Here is a 15,479-nt window from a genome sequence, read left to right as displayed (position 1 = left end):
GCATAGCAGGAGTCCTGAAGCTTTTCCATACTAGGAAAAGCTGTGAAAGTGAAGCAGCACACAAGTGTTGCTGCTGCTTCATTCTCACGATTGGTGGAGTCAGGTTGGACCTCCACCATTTAGGAAGAAATAACTAATTAGAGTGATATGCCACTGCTTGCTTTTGTGACAAAAAATCCTCTAGGTCTAGGAGCAACTTTGGTTTACATAAGTGAAGGGGTTATCCCATGAGTAATAAGGAAACAAAATATCTGGAATAATGCATGTTGTAATTTTAACTACTGCTTTCCAGTGTATTTTTTGCTCTTTGTTTCTTTGCTCACCCCTCTGCATCTCTAGTCTCTTCCCTTTCTGTGAGTGGGCAGCAGCTCGTCACATGACCGTTGAACACCTGCATCTCCCAGGAGTGCATTGTAGTCAGTTCTTCTTAACCTATTCTTCCTTTGTATAGAAAATAGTTCCTCAGCCACAGCCCCATGATTTAAATAATAACACTATGAAATGTAATATCCTTCTCTGTCTAGAGAGAGTTACAGCTAGATATTTCTATGAATTTTGAAGTAGGGATGAATGAATGAAAGGTGTCTGGACCAATACACACTCTTCTCCATGAGATTCCCCCCTCAGTACTGGAGTAGTGAAGCAGCCAAGCCACCGAGCATGTCAGTCCACTTCTGAATGCAACAGAAGGTGGACCAGAAATTCAACCATGGAAAAAAACTGCTGGGGGAGCTAAAATGTAATTTACATAAAGACCGATATAGATATATAGATAATTTTTTTATTTTGTGTGCGCTGTATATTGCAATACTACTACTTTAGAAACGCCCTATTCATTGCACAGTAATACTTATCGTCAGATATGCCCTTGACTTTTCATCCAATTTTGTTGTACCAATAACACACACAAGCTGGTATGGTACTCGGTTTATTCAATTAACCCTATACTTATGATGTTTATCGTATCTATGCGACGACTCAGGAATATAGTAAACTGCATTGATGGTAGGCCTGATGGAGTGATTTGTCTATATGCACTGCACTCTTACAATCATTAATCATTTTCTCACTATATGTGATGTGTTACTGTGCAGATAGCTTTAGAAGCTGCCTACTCCCTCAGTTGTGAAATTAATGTGGTATTACTGTTTTTCTCATTAGAGATACAGCTGCCTTTCTCTATATTAAAATCTACTTTTATATTGTGTTTATCTTTCAGAGCAAATCATCTAGAAAAGGCTTTATTCGAACGCGATGGTGTATTACTGACTGGTACGTTGGGTGAGGCAATCTAACAAATTCTGTGAAAATGACTGCGAAGCTTTAAGTGTTGAGCAATTCACATCAATGTCCTTGTGGCTGAATAGTTTGCGGATGGAAACAGATACGAATATGTAGTGTGCAAAGAGTAACTGTCGTTTCATTTATTTTGTGAATGAAAAGTACATAAGACGCTTTGTAATATGTCTTAAAAGAAAAAGCTGCTTCCGTCTCCTCCTTATCAGGCTCCTCTCCTGCTCCCACCTCATCTTTACTAACACTAAGTTCACTGCTCAAATTGTCTTCAGTGAGGACTGACTGCCTGCTCACTGAAGGATTATATTACAAAGAAGGGGCTGTTGGGCGCAGGCAGAGAGACTGCTGCAGGTTTGTACGTGATTTACCGTTGAATTCTGCTCAGCACTACTGTGTAATGTTCTCAATCACAGCTGCAGCTTTTGGCATTGAACTACACAGAAATAGAAAGCAGAATCTCCTGTTTGTCCATGTCCTATGTATGGTGGGCATGATTCCAGCTAGTCTCCAACCACCAGCTCAGGAAAAAGTAGAATTGTAGATAGATCGCCCAAGGTAAAACAGGTAAAAATGCCAGATTCAAGTCATATAATGGCTAGAAATGGTATTCTTCATGTTCACCCATATGGTGGTTTATTCTGAAAAATGACCTTAAACGACAGGTAATTTTAAATTGGTGGCCCTTCAGCTTTTCTTGCACTGTGGGCAATGTTCACCTCTGCTCAGCTGATCCATGAGAAGCAAAGCAGGGTTTCGCACAGTCATTTACTTTCTATGAGTCCGTACAATGCTAACCCTGCCTATCTGTATAGAGCTGAAGGGGAACCCTCTTCAGCTATTTCTGTCCACTCCTTTTGACAATTGCTGTGGGTTTCAGCAAGAATGGAACCGGCCCTGGATACGCCAAAGTTATGTAGAGGCCGGCACCTCTTCATAACTTCGGCAGATCCACCGCCAGATATAGGGGTTATTAAGATCAGCATCTAAAACGCCGGTCAAAATAAATGACTCCCATGATTTGCAGAGTTATTGGTTAAAGGGGCGGTCTCACTTCAGCAGATGACATTTATTATGTCGAGAAAATGAATACAAGGCACTTACTAATGTATTGTGATTGTCCATATTGCGTCCTTTGCTGGCATGACTCATTTTTCCATCACATTCTACACTACTTGTATTCAGGGGTTACGACCACCACTGCAGTGCAGATACAAGGTGGTCAGGATGGGAGCTGCTGCGCATGCAATTTTTCCTATAGTGTGCAAGCACGACCACCGCTGCTGGATCTCGGGTGGCCATAACCCCTGGATACGAGCAATGTATAATGTGATGTTAATGCAATAGTAAGTGGCTTAAATCTGTCTACATGGTAAATGCCTTTTTCTGAAGCGAGAGAACCCCTTTAAGTAAATTGGTATTTACAAAGTTTGCCTGTTCAATTAATTTGCATGGTCCTCTTAGAGTTTTATAATCATATATTTTATATATCTGCAGAATACAGACACCTTCTGTGTGCAATCTGCATTTTTCTCACTCCCATTAGTAGAAATGGTTGTTCTTTCCTGCCATTTGGACTAGAATAAGACGTGTTCTATCATCTGCGGAGCGGCCGTACGCATCTGCAAAATATACGGATGGTGTGCATGGCCCCGCAGAAATGAATGGGTCAGTGTCCCACAAAAATGCAGATAAATATGTTGTTTTTTTTACTTTGGGGATTTTTCCTCATTGTGCTATAGTGCCAATTCTCAAGATTTATCCCACGAACAATTGTTATTTTCTGAGCGGTTTTGTACCTGTTTTCCTTTCCTACCATTATACAAATCGCAGTGAATGTGTTCACACTAGTGAATCTAAATGACTGTAATAGATCCATTTTTTCTGCAGTGCCTTTGACTTGGTGAACATTCACCTTTTCCATGATGCTTCCAATTTAATTGCATGGGAATCCAGCCCATCCAGTTACTCAGGAATACGGCAGAAGGCTCTAAGTTATGTTTTAAATAGGTAAGTGAATTATTCCTTGTGGCTATATTGGTAGTAGCTGTGACACCAAGGACACTTGTTTGTTCTGTTTTAATCCATTCTCCTTGTAATAAGAATTCTGGAGCATCTATTTTTATAACTATGTATTATGCTATTCCTCTAGTATTCCTACTAGATGTTTATAAATGAACTTCCATTAAGATCCAACTGCGTGTTACCGGTTGGGGGAGTCTGACACTATCCAATCAGTGCAGTTGCAGACTGTGCATGGACACCCCCCAAATGGTAACACCAAGTTGGATCGTTATTGTAGGCAGCTGACTGTTCATCCATTAACTTCTAGTAGGAATACCAGAGGGATGGCAAAAAAGTCATTTTACCTTGACAAGAGGAAATTTAGGTTTTACTTTTTTTTTTTTTTTTTTTTATGTTTGCAGTCCTCATTGACACTTAAGGGGATTCTGTCATTAGAAAATGTCTTGCTGTTTAAATCACTTTTTTATGTTTAAAATATTTTCAAAGCATTTTTATGTTGTTTTTAATTTTCCATGTCACTTTTTATATATCTCCTGCAGTTTTTGCACTGGCCACTATGTCTAATAATTTGCGCTACTTCTTGGTTTGTACAGATCATTTTACTGCAGTTACCTGCTTATGTCATTCTAATCCTGCCTGTAATGATATCACCTCTTTGTATAGATAAGACAGGATCCTCCATTCACATTAGGTGATTGTTAGAGCTTATCTATTCTTCCCTTGTACCATGACCTCTGCACAGGGCACAGAGTATGCCCAGAAAACTCTCCCATAGAAGTCTATGAGGTCCCCTCCTGTCCATTGTGCCTATGGCCCATTAGATTGGCGTAAAGCAATTTTTTTTAATGCTGTTAAGTACAGATCAGGCAAGATGGTCGCCCTCCTAATCCTGTTCAGGAAATAGAAGAAATAAATATACAATCAGAAAATAAAAACAGATTAGAAAAAAGGAGATGTGATGCTATGTGCTTTTAACTGGCAGTTAAAATGTTTGGTGACACATTTCCTTTCAAGGGGTTTTGCCACTTCAGCAAATATAATTTATTATGCAGAGAAAGTATCCATGGTTACGACCACCCTGCAGTCCAGCAGCGGTGGCTGTGCTTGTACACTATATAGAAAAAAGCACCAGCTTACGTGAGCTCCCACGGTCCCGGCCACCAGAAAGACTGACATGTTTTCGTAGTGTCCAAGCACGACCACCACTGATGGATTGCAGGGCGGCTGTAACATGGAAACGAGCAGTGTATAATGTGTATAATTTTTTAATTAGATATAATTTTTTTGGCCACTGAATGAATCTTCCACTGCAGGTTTTCAAAACAGATGAGTGTGGATAAGTGCAAGATAATGCACCTGGGGCGTAAAAACCCAAGGGCAGAATATAGAATATTTGACACAGTCCTGACCTCAGTATCTGAGGAAAGGGATTTAGGAGTAATTATTTCAGAAGACTTAAAGGTAGGCAGACAATGTCATAGAGCAGCAGGAAATGCCAGCAGAATGCTTGGATGTATAGGGAGAGGTATAAGCAGTAGAAAGAGTGAAGTGCTTATGCCGCTGTACAGAACACTGGTGAGACCTCACTTGGAGTATTGTGCGCAGTACTGGAGGCCATATCTCCAGAAGGATATAGATACTCTAGAGAGAGTTCAGAGAAGAGCTACTAAACTAGTACATGGATTGCAGGATAAAACTTACCAGGAAAGGTTAAAGGACCTTAATATGTATAGCTTGGAAGAAAGACGAGACAGAGGGGATATGAGAGAAACTTTTAAATACATAAAGGGAATCAACTCGGTAAAGGAGGAGAGAATATTTAAAAGAAGAAAAACTACCACAAGAGGACATAGTTTTAAATTAGAGGGGCAAAGGTTTAAAAGTAATATAAGGAAGTATTACTTTACTGAGAGAGTAGTGGATGCGTGGAATAGCCTTCCTGCAGAAGTGGTAGCTGCAAATACAGTGAAGGAGTTTAAGCATGCATGGGATAGGCATAAGGCCATCCTTCATATAAGATAGGGCCAGGGACTATTCATAGGATTCAGATATATTGGGCAGACTAGATGGGCCAAATGGTTCTTATCTGCCGACACATTCTATGTTTCTATGAAACCACCTTCACTAGATAGTTATTGTGGTATCCATATGTTTTTCGTAAAACTCGTATTCCTACTCCATTTTGATGCTAAAAGCACCTTGTGTAAGCTCAGCCTAAAAGTAGCATTATGTTATAGTTGGATATTCACTTTTTAGAGTTTTTTGGTATATGTATTTCAATTGAAAAAAAAAAAAAAGAATTGCCGTATTTTTTGCTTTATAAGACTCACTAGACCCCCCCCCCTCCAAAAAAAAAAAGCATGCCAGGGGATGTAGTCCATGCTCCTGGCAGAAAACTTCGGCTCTGTAGCTTGGCCTACTACACTTCGCGAATGTCGCTGCGGTAGTGTTCGGTGCGGGACTAAAGGAGCTGAGGAAGCGGCGGCAGCTGCGTGAGTACACTTTCCCAGGGCTTCTCCCAAGTAGTGTTGAGCGAACTTGTTTTTTAAGTTCTGCTTCCAAAGTTCGGGTTATTTTCGGGTTATTGAAGAATCCCGTTATGGATTCCAAATTCCGCTATGGTCCGTGGTAGCAGAATCCATAACGGAATTCTTCGATAACCCGAACTTTGGACGCAGAAATTAAAAAACAAGTTTGCTCGACACTGCTCCCAAGTGGTTGGTGTGTGGCCTGAGGTCCAATCCCTGCCCTGTTCTGGCAGGAGGGTGATCAGGTTGGGGGATGGTGACTGGAAAGTTCATAGCTTGTATGGGGGTTGAGCTGTCAACCCGTCCTCAGTCCGATCACCGCGGCGGCTCTGCCCTCCGGTGCAGTGTAACAGGAACTACCAGCAGCAGCAGACTTTCCCCGTGTGTACAGGTTATGTACATAGCCATGTGTACCCCTGTGTATGTACAATGTGTGCAATGTCATATTTATCAACACACTGCACCCCCTGTAATGTACACACATGTCACTGCACCCCCTGTAATGTACACACATGTCACTGCACCCCCTGTAATGTACACACATGTCACTGCACCCCCTGTAATGTACACACATCACTGCACCCCCTGTAACGTACACACATGTCACTGCACCCCCTGTAACGTACACACATGTCACTGCACCCCCTGTAACGTATACACATATGTCACTGCACCCCCTGTAACGTATACACATATGTCACTGCACCCCCTGTAACGTACACACATATGTCACTGCACCCCCTGTAACGTACACACACATGTCACTGCACCCCCTGTAACGTACACACACATGTCACTGCACCCCCTGTAACGTACACACACATGTCACTGCACCCCCTGTAATGTACTCAGCGCGTGACGTCACTCACTCCGTCATGCTCCTCTCACTTCATTTATGAAGCTGGCAGGAGCATGACTGACTGAGTGAGTCACGTTATGCTGCTGACCTGATCGCTGCTTTGAGTTTTCTGTGTATCCTCAACAGATTCCCCCCCCCCCCCCATAACAGTGCGTCATCCACAGATTCCCCCCCCCCATAACAGTGCGTCATCCACAGATTCCCCCCCCCCATAACAGTGCGTCATCCACAGATTCCCCCCCCCATAACAGTGCGTCATCCAGATTCCCCCCCATAACAGTGCGTCATCCACAGATCCCCCCCATAACAGTGCGTCATCCACAGATCCCCCCCCCATAACAGTGCGTCATCCACAGATTCCCCCCCCCCCCATAACAGTGCGTCATCCACAGATTCCCCCCCATAACAGTGCGTCATCCACAGATTCCCCCCCCCATAACAGTGCGTCATCCACAGATTCCCCCCCCCATAACAGTGCGTCATCCACAGATTCCCCCCCCCATAACAGTGCGTCATCCACAGATTCCCCCCCCATAACAGTGCGTCATCCACAGATTCCCCCCATAACAGTGCGTCATCCACAGATCCCCCCCCCCATAACAGTGCGTCATCCACAGATTCCCCCCCCCATAACAGTGCGTCATCCACAGATTCCCCCCCCATAACAGTGCGTCATCCACAGATTCCCCCCCATAACAGTGCGTCATCCACAGATTCCCCCCCATAACAGTGCTTCATCCACAGATTCCCCCCCCATAACAGTGCGTCATCCACAGATCCCCCCCCCACCATAACAGTGCGTCATCCACAGATCCCCCCCCCACCATAACAGTGCGTCATCCACAGATTCCCCCCCCCCCCCATAACAGTGCGTCATCCACAGATCCCCCCCCTATAACAGTGCATCATCCCCAGACTACTAGAAGTTCAGAATCCACCAAAAGCACACCTTTTGGTTCAAAATATTTTTTTTCTTATTTTTCTCCTCAAAAATCTAGGTGCGTCTTATAAAATGAAAAATACGGTAAATAAATAAATGATAATCTGGCTGCATTGATTTCCATGGGCCTATTTTACTTAGGAGGCGACAACCCCAATTGTCCTAACCTGTGCCCCATTTAAAAAATAAAAAATAAAAACCTATCCCTATCATTACTTGTAGTCTATTCCAGCTGAGTCCCGAAAATACCATCTCCAGCATAGCAGGACAATACCGGGGTCTGCCAAATCCCTATTTACTATGATGGGATCCATCTAGTGTTTGGCAAGAATGTCTGCTTTCTATTGGAAAAAAAAGTTGCATGCAGTGTTAGAAAACCATAGTTCGTGTCGGAAACCTGATGGATCCCATTATAGTTAAAGCTGTTGTCCGGGCTTTTACTACTGATGACCTATCCTCAGGATAGGTAATCAATATCAGATTGGTGGGGGTCCGACACCTGGCACCCCTGCCGATCAGCTGTATGTAGGGAAGGTGCACGCAGTGTGCACATGCCATCTCCTTTCTCTGAGGATTGGTCATTAATAGTAAAAGCCCAGACAACCCCTTTAAGGGAAAATAATAGCATTCTGAATACATAATGCATAGTCAAATAGCGCTGGAGGGGTTAAAAATAAAATAAAAATTAACTCGCCTTAGTCCACTTGTTCGCGTAGCCCGGCATCTCCTTCTGTCTTCTTTGCTGAACAGGACCTGGGGTGAGCATTCATTACATGAACAGGACCTGTGATGACGTCACTCCGGTCATCACATGGTCCGTCACATGATCTTTTACCATGGTGATGGATCATGTGATGACCGGAGTGACGTCATCACAGGTCCTGTTCATGTAATTAATGCTCACCCCAGGTCCTGTTCAGCAAAGGAGAAGCCGGGCTACGCGAACAAGTGGACTAAGGTGAGTTTAAATTTTTTTTTTTTTTTTTTAAACCCCTCCAGCGCTATTGTACTATGCATTCTGTATTCAGAATGCTATTATTTTCCCTTTATAACCATGTTATAAGGGAAAATAATAATGATCGTGTCTCCATCCCGATCGTCTCCTAGCAACCGTGCGTGAAAATCGCACCGCATTCGGGACTTGCTTGCGATTTTCACGCAACCCCATTCACTTCTATGGGGCCTGCGTTGCGTGGATTATCGCACCGCAACGCACAAAGAGGAGCATGCTGCGATTTTCACGCAACGCATAAGTGAACAGCCCCATAGAAATGAATGGGTCGGTATTCAGTGCGGGTGCAATGCGTTCACCTCTCGCATCGCATCCGCGCGGAATACTCGCCCATGTGAAAGGGGCCTTAGTCCGTTCCGATCCCTTGTAATCCCTAACTTCATAATCTGTTGGGTTTTGATTAGAGATGAGCGAACCTCTGTTTTAAGTTCGGCGTCTAAAGTTCGTGTTTGGATTAGCGGAGAATCCCGATCTGGAACCGGATATGGATTCCGACTTCCGTTGTGGTCCGTGGTAGCGGAATCAATAATCGGCCATTATTGATTCCGCTACCACGGACCACAACGGAAGTCGGAATCCATATCCGGTTCCAGATCGGGATTCTCCGCTAATCCAAACCCGAACTTTAGACGCCGAACTTAAAACAGAGGTTCGCTCATCTCTAGTTTTGATATCTCATGGTCTCGCTCTCTTGGGAACTGTCCTGCGGTGTTACTGGAACCTAAGACATGTAACCTTTAAAGCAATGTCTGAGAATGAGGGTTCTCTCCAGACCATTTCTCTGGGGTCAGAGTTTGGCATCCATAATTGTGTCCATTCCAATGACTCATGTATCCTAAAGTCCTGCTCATCAGTGAACAATATGATGGAGAACTGATAATTCAGGCAAGTATACGATAAATGAAACTATCGGGGCCTCGACGTCGAGGACAATGGGAGAAACAAACGCCTTTTCTCCCTCTGCAATTTCTTTGTCATTATCTGAGCTATGTTATACACAGGGGCAGGGACAATGGCTCCTTAGCCCATTCACCTCATGCATGCCGCTCGGACACTGGGACCTTTTCATACTAGTTGTTTTAAACAAAAGTTGCCTGTAGGACACATTAACTTTTGTGTTGTGCGCTTCCTGTTTCAAAGATGGTGTGTGTGACGCCACACATCGAGGCCGGACCTAGAAAAAGTCAGAATTTCCTAGTTTTCGTTTGTCAGTACAAACTACTCGACTTCAACATTGGACTCGTGTATGAAAGATCTAGCACAAAAAATGGTATCAACAGGTCATCACTTATTATTATTTTTTTTATTTTATTTTTTTGTGTGGTCAACCCCAACATCACAACATACCCTATGAATTTCGCTAGTGGAATTGCATAGATTTACATTGACCCGGTCCTGCAAGCTTCTCAACATGGCGAAAGACTACTGAAATTCATTGAAACTTTTGGAGATTTTGTTGCAAAGGAATTCCACCTCGGCCCACCAGAGTACCAGAAGATCCTCCAGTGGACGTTGGCTCTGAAGCCATTGTGGACCTCAAAGGTCCAGGAGAAAAATTCCATTTGGAGCTCAACCACCTGCTGCTAGGGTCAATTTTTTTTAAATTCTAAATCTGTTACACTTTATTGATGATATGAAGGGTTGGGCCCCTGAGAATAATTTCCTCTTGTGGGCCAAAGGAAGCCTAGTCAACACTGACCTTGGTGGCAACCATTGTATCTTTGTGCATGATGTGTTTGTATCATTAAATGGCACTTGTGGCATTGTGACAAGTCCCCATGCGTCTCTAGCTGGGCACATTTGCATAGGGTAACTACAGATGCAGGTGACGCTAGTCAAGCATTTAGGCATTGTGATGTTAAATCCTTCCATTGTCCCCCTTTTTTTTTTTTTTTTAGGCTGTCATATTTGTTACTGTAAATCAGTCATTGGAGGGGAAACACCAGGTCCGTCTGAATACTGTCTTCAATGTCCTGTCACCTCCCGCTTCATTAAACTAATTTTGTGTGCCCAGACCTCCCACGATGGCCTGGCAGAGAGGGCGGGAAAGTGACAGTTTCTTTTTTTTTTCTTTTTTTCCTTCCTGTTGGGTCAGTCATGTTGCGACTGGTATCGTTACAACGTGACATTTGCCAAGAAAAGTGCCTTAGCGTCTCACCCTTCCATGACGGTGGGGGGAACCAAGGTTGTCCTGCCACTTGTGGAGTTGCATTCACACGAACTGGCCATTTTAAGGGAGCACCGAGCCGCAGATCCGGACCTCTGTAGTGAAATGATGGGCTGAGCAGCACAAAGGAGCAAGTTCTGTAAAAGCAGTGAATAATGACTAACCCTTTTCATCCGCACTGCTAACCTTTTGGCAGCCACCAGCACACTCTATTCTGATCGGCTGATTGGGGTGGACAATACACTGAAGCTCGCTTTGAATGAATGCTACCACCAACGGTGTCTCTATTCAAAGTTTTGGGAACCATCTTTCGCCATTGTCTAGCACCACTCCTCCAGACAGTAGGAAAGGAGAAATTGAGAACATGTATATGGGGAAAGTGCTTCTTTTCTTGCCTGTAATCCCCTCTTAAAGCTGCACAGAGGGACATTTCCAGCCGAGCAACAGGAGCCATTCAGAGTCAGATAAACACAGAGGGGGAGAGGTTTAAAGTCAGGCCTTTAAATCCCTTTAACTGCGCGGCCTAATAATGCAGATTAAGTGCCTCTGAAAACAGAAGCCGATAAGTCTTTTCCTCTTAAGGCTTTAAATGGCTAAAGAGCATTTGACTCTATGGTTTGTCTTACCGAGCAGACAAAGACGACAGTTCAAAAACTGCTTAGAACAGGGAAAACATTTAGAGACGCACCTTTCCCAGCTAACAGAGCTGATGACCTCCTCTAAGGGGGGTGTCTGGTGGGTTCTGCTCTAAAGTGCTAAAACAGAAATCACCAGTCCATACACTGATCAACCAGAACATTAAAACCACTAAAGGGCGAAGTTAAAGGGGTTCTCCGGGAATTAAGAAAATGAAAATTCTTAAATATTACTTTATTATTAATATATACTCAAATACATTTCATTTTTTTATAATGGCTCGTTTTTGTCTGCGGAGCAATCATTAGGAGAATTAAAATGGCTGCTGTCCCATTAGTTCACACAAAACCTGTGATAATCACACATGAAGACAGGTTTCTTTACAACACTGAGGTAAAGAGCTGCCTCATCCTCGTCCTCCTCTCTACTTGTCAGGGATTATGATCCTGAATACAGATGATAACATCTTCAGCTGAGTCTCTGGGGAATTTAGTTCATGAGGAGACATGAAGTACAGACAGGACAGGCTGTGGTAATGTGTTTCTGTGGTAATAGAGACTGTAAACAAGTGCTGCTGCTTATTAGCCACACCTCGCCCTCCTCTCATGTCTCCTCATCTCCATTCCCACAAAGATTCACCTGTATTCAGGATCATGATTCCTGACGAGCAGAGAGGAGGATGAGGCAGCACTGTGGCTCATTGTGGTGAAGTAACTTGTCCTCCTGTGTGATTAGGACAGGTTTTGTGTGTACTGATAGAACGGTGGCCATTTTATTTCTTCTAATTATTGCTCCCTAGACAAAACAAGCCATTCTAAGTAATGAAAAGTATTTGTGAATACATTTATTATAAAATAATAATTATTTTTTTTTGTAATTCCTGGAGAATGCCTTTAATAGCATTGATGATCTCGTGACAATGGCAGCTGTCCGTGGATTGGATATGTGAAGCAGCAGGTGAACAGGCAGATCTTGAATTGCTGGAATCGGGGAAATGGGCAAGAGTAAGATTTGGAGCCACTTTGACCATGGCCAGATTGTCATGACTAGACATCTGGATGAGAATTGGAGCATCTCCAAAACAGCAGGTCTGATATTCCCAATATGCAGAGTTAATGACAACCAAAAATGGTCCAGGCATTAAAGCCGGTCAGCTGGTAACAGGTTGCCAAGAGTCATTGATGTGTGAGAAGACTAGCCAGTCTGGTTCAGTACCACAGAAGAGCCACTGTAGTTCAGATTGCTGAAAGTGTCAACGTTGGCACCTTCAGAGGTCTTGTAGGGTCCACACCTTGATGGTTCAGACTAGCGCTGTGATGGTTTTAATGTTATGATTGATTGGTGTAGAAATTCTTGGGTCGTACAATTTCTGTCAAGTCAACAATCTCCTTTCGTTCTTTAGTAGATGCATCCTTTAGTAGAGAGCTCAGTTGTCACTTGGCTTTCCAATATTTGCAAGAAGCAAAGAAGCATATAGATATTGGTCCAGGTTTCCTAGAGGTTACGGTAGAAGTGAGGAGAATTTCTAATTACTTGGTAAGGTAATAGAATAACATTTTTACAGTGAGAGAGAAAATTCTGTATGTCCATAGGGATTTGTCTACTTGCATTTCACATCCTAATCCCCTCCCCATCCTCTGTTAACTAGCTAATCTTGATTATTAAGATCACATTTTGTTTGTGTTCACTCAGACCAATGTAGGAATAAAATATATCTCCTTGACTATCTATCTATATCATTTTAGTCTCGGATCACCTCTTTGATGTAAGAAAATAGGACTAGGGTTCAGAACTGCCAGGATGACAGGAGATACAAATGTAGAAGGCAATTTATGCTATCGAGAGCTCAATTTCCTCTGATTTATATGGATCTAGATGGACACCTGAATGCTATTTTTCAGTGGGTCAGCAATGACAAAAAAAACTATGTTGTCCATTGATTTCACTGGATGGAGGTGGGATGAGCTCTCCACTCTTGCTGCAGGACTCCAGAGGTGTCCTCTGATGTGTTGGACCATAGGCAATAGCTGAGTATCTGGCCTATAAGGATCGTCTCTCTGAACTCTCATACAGTGTGTGTATGTGTGTATATATATATATATATATATATATATATCTCTATACACAGTCAGTGACAAATATCTTGAAGACTCCAGTAAGAGGAGTGTGGCCATTATGGGCCAGTTAGTTCCATGCAAGATTCTGTTTCATGGATCACCTTTTCCACTAATAATAAATGCTTCCTGGGGGACCTCGTTCAGATATACAGCATTTGGAGATACGTGCTCCAAGGGCATTTCTTTTTTTTTCTTGACCACATTAAAGTGCATTACTTCTGTATGTGGGACCCATGTGATCTGAATCCTAGTTATGCGCATTTATGTGGTACCTAAGATTATATACACACATAGCAGACTGATTACAGAAATATGTGACTGGAAATCTGAGCCCTTTCTGTGAATTGTGTTGTTTCTGCAAGATGTGCATGGATTTCTAGAAGTCCCATTCAGATAAATGGGATAGTTACACAAGTTTATGCAACAAATCTTCCATGTGTAAATAAAGGGGTTGTCCAGGATTTTGACATTGATGACCCCTACTGAGGATAGGCCGTCAGTATGAGATCAGAGGGAGTCCAACGTCCAGCACCTCCACCAATCAGCTTCTACCTTGTAGAGCCCCAAAAGTTTGTGCAGGAGCTGCACAGCTCCATCCATTATTAGTGGACAGACCTGGTAACTGCAGCGCTGCTCCCATTCATTTCACCTGCCTGCTCTGTCCGCTACCCAATAGAAGTTGTATCATGCTGGAGCTACAAGGTGAAAACCAATCGGCTGGTGTTTTGGAGCTCCTCCAATCTGATATTGATGGTCTATCCTGAGGATGGACCATCAGTTTCAAATTCCTGGATAGCCCCTTTAAAGCGGTTGCCCAGGGTCAGACAAAAACAGCACCTCACCTTTCCACAGTTTTGTGTGGCATTGCATATCAGCCCCATTCACTTTAGTGAAGCTTCGCAGTAATACTAGACACAACTCGTGGACAGATGTGGTGCTGTTTTATGACCATGTTTTTCTAAGCCTGGACAACCCCTTTAAGGTAGCAATAAACCTTACCGAAACATCAGCCCGATTGTCTCCGTAATGGGTTTGTAAATGTCCTGAAACTCCACTCTGATAGCTGGTGTTTCGGGGAAAAGATCGGGCATTGGAAAACATCTTTTGTTAATGAAGATAAGCCACCAACAGTCGTCTGGCAGTGACTTATTCCCTTCTCCCTATTGAGAGCACCTGCATGCTCAGCCTAGTTAAACATGCATATGTATGTGGGGGTTGGAGGGAATAGCGGTTTGCTGACAGCTATCTGAGGTGTATGGTTACCTTTTAGGATCTTTTCAGTGGCATACCTGCAATAGAGACAGACCACGCAACTGCTATGGGGCCTGTGGGGGTGGCAGACAGGGCGGCCTGCAAGGAACTTGCAATTTTCTTCCCCACATGAAAGCACTGCATTTTCACGCAGCCTCCACTAGAGGGAGCTCAATGCAAAGAGATTATTCCCGCTTCCACGCTGGTTGTATTAATTTTCTTTCACTGAGCTCCCCCTAGTGGTGGCTGCAGGCAACCATCTAGTTTTGTAATAGAAGAGAAGCAGGAGATTTATAAATATTTTAAAAAATTGATTATAAATAATTTATGATGATATAATTTATTACAGTTTTCTGGAGTAAATACATTGATAAATGCAATGTTCAGAATGAGCGCCATATATTTGAACCCCATGTTCTACTTTTTCCAGCCTAAAAGTCGAATAAAGTGGGTTAGGCCAAAGGAAACTTTTTTTTTTTTTTTTTTTTTTTTTTTATATTACAATTTGTATTTAAAAAAATTTTTTTCCAATTCGTTAAAAAAAATGTAAATTTATCAGAAATCTGGGGTGTTGCGCATGTTCTCTATTGCTGGGGGGTGAATTGTTGCATGTACACTGGAAAATTAGGTGCTGGGGGCTCATACTAAGTT

At 43.0% G+C, this 15,479-nt stretch overlaps 1 protein-coding gene across 1 annotated transcript in view; it reads left to right on the top strand.

Moving 5' to 3' along the window:
* The window catches only part of INPP5A (inositol polyphosphate-5-phosphatase A), a 448,685-nt gene that overhangs the window by 260,695 nt on the left and 172,511 nt on the right, over positions 1–15,479 (top strand). The window contains exons 7-8 of the mRNA XM_044296965.1: positions 1,220–1,272; positions 3,184–3,303. Coding sequence (XP_044152900.1) covers positions 1,220–1,272; positions 3,184–3,303 — 173 coding nt within the window. The remainder of the gene's footprint in view (positions 1–1,219; positions 1,273–3,183; positions 3,304–15,479) is intronic.

Source organism: Bufo gargarizans, chromosome 6 (genome assembly GCF_014858855.1).
Source record: "Bufo gargarizans isolate SCDJY-AF-19 chromosome 6, ASM1485885v1, whole genome shotgun sequence".
In the NCBI taxonomy this organism is placed as follows: Eukaryota; Metazoa; Chordata; class Amphibia; order Anura; family Bufonidae; genus Bufo; species Bufo gargarizans.
Note: the sequence above shows the minus strand (reverse complement) of the source record. Positions and strands in the feature narration are given on the sequence as shown.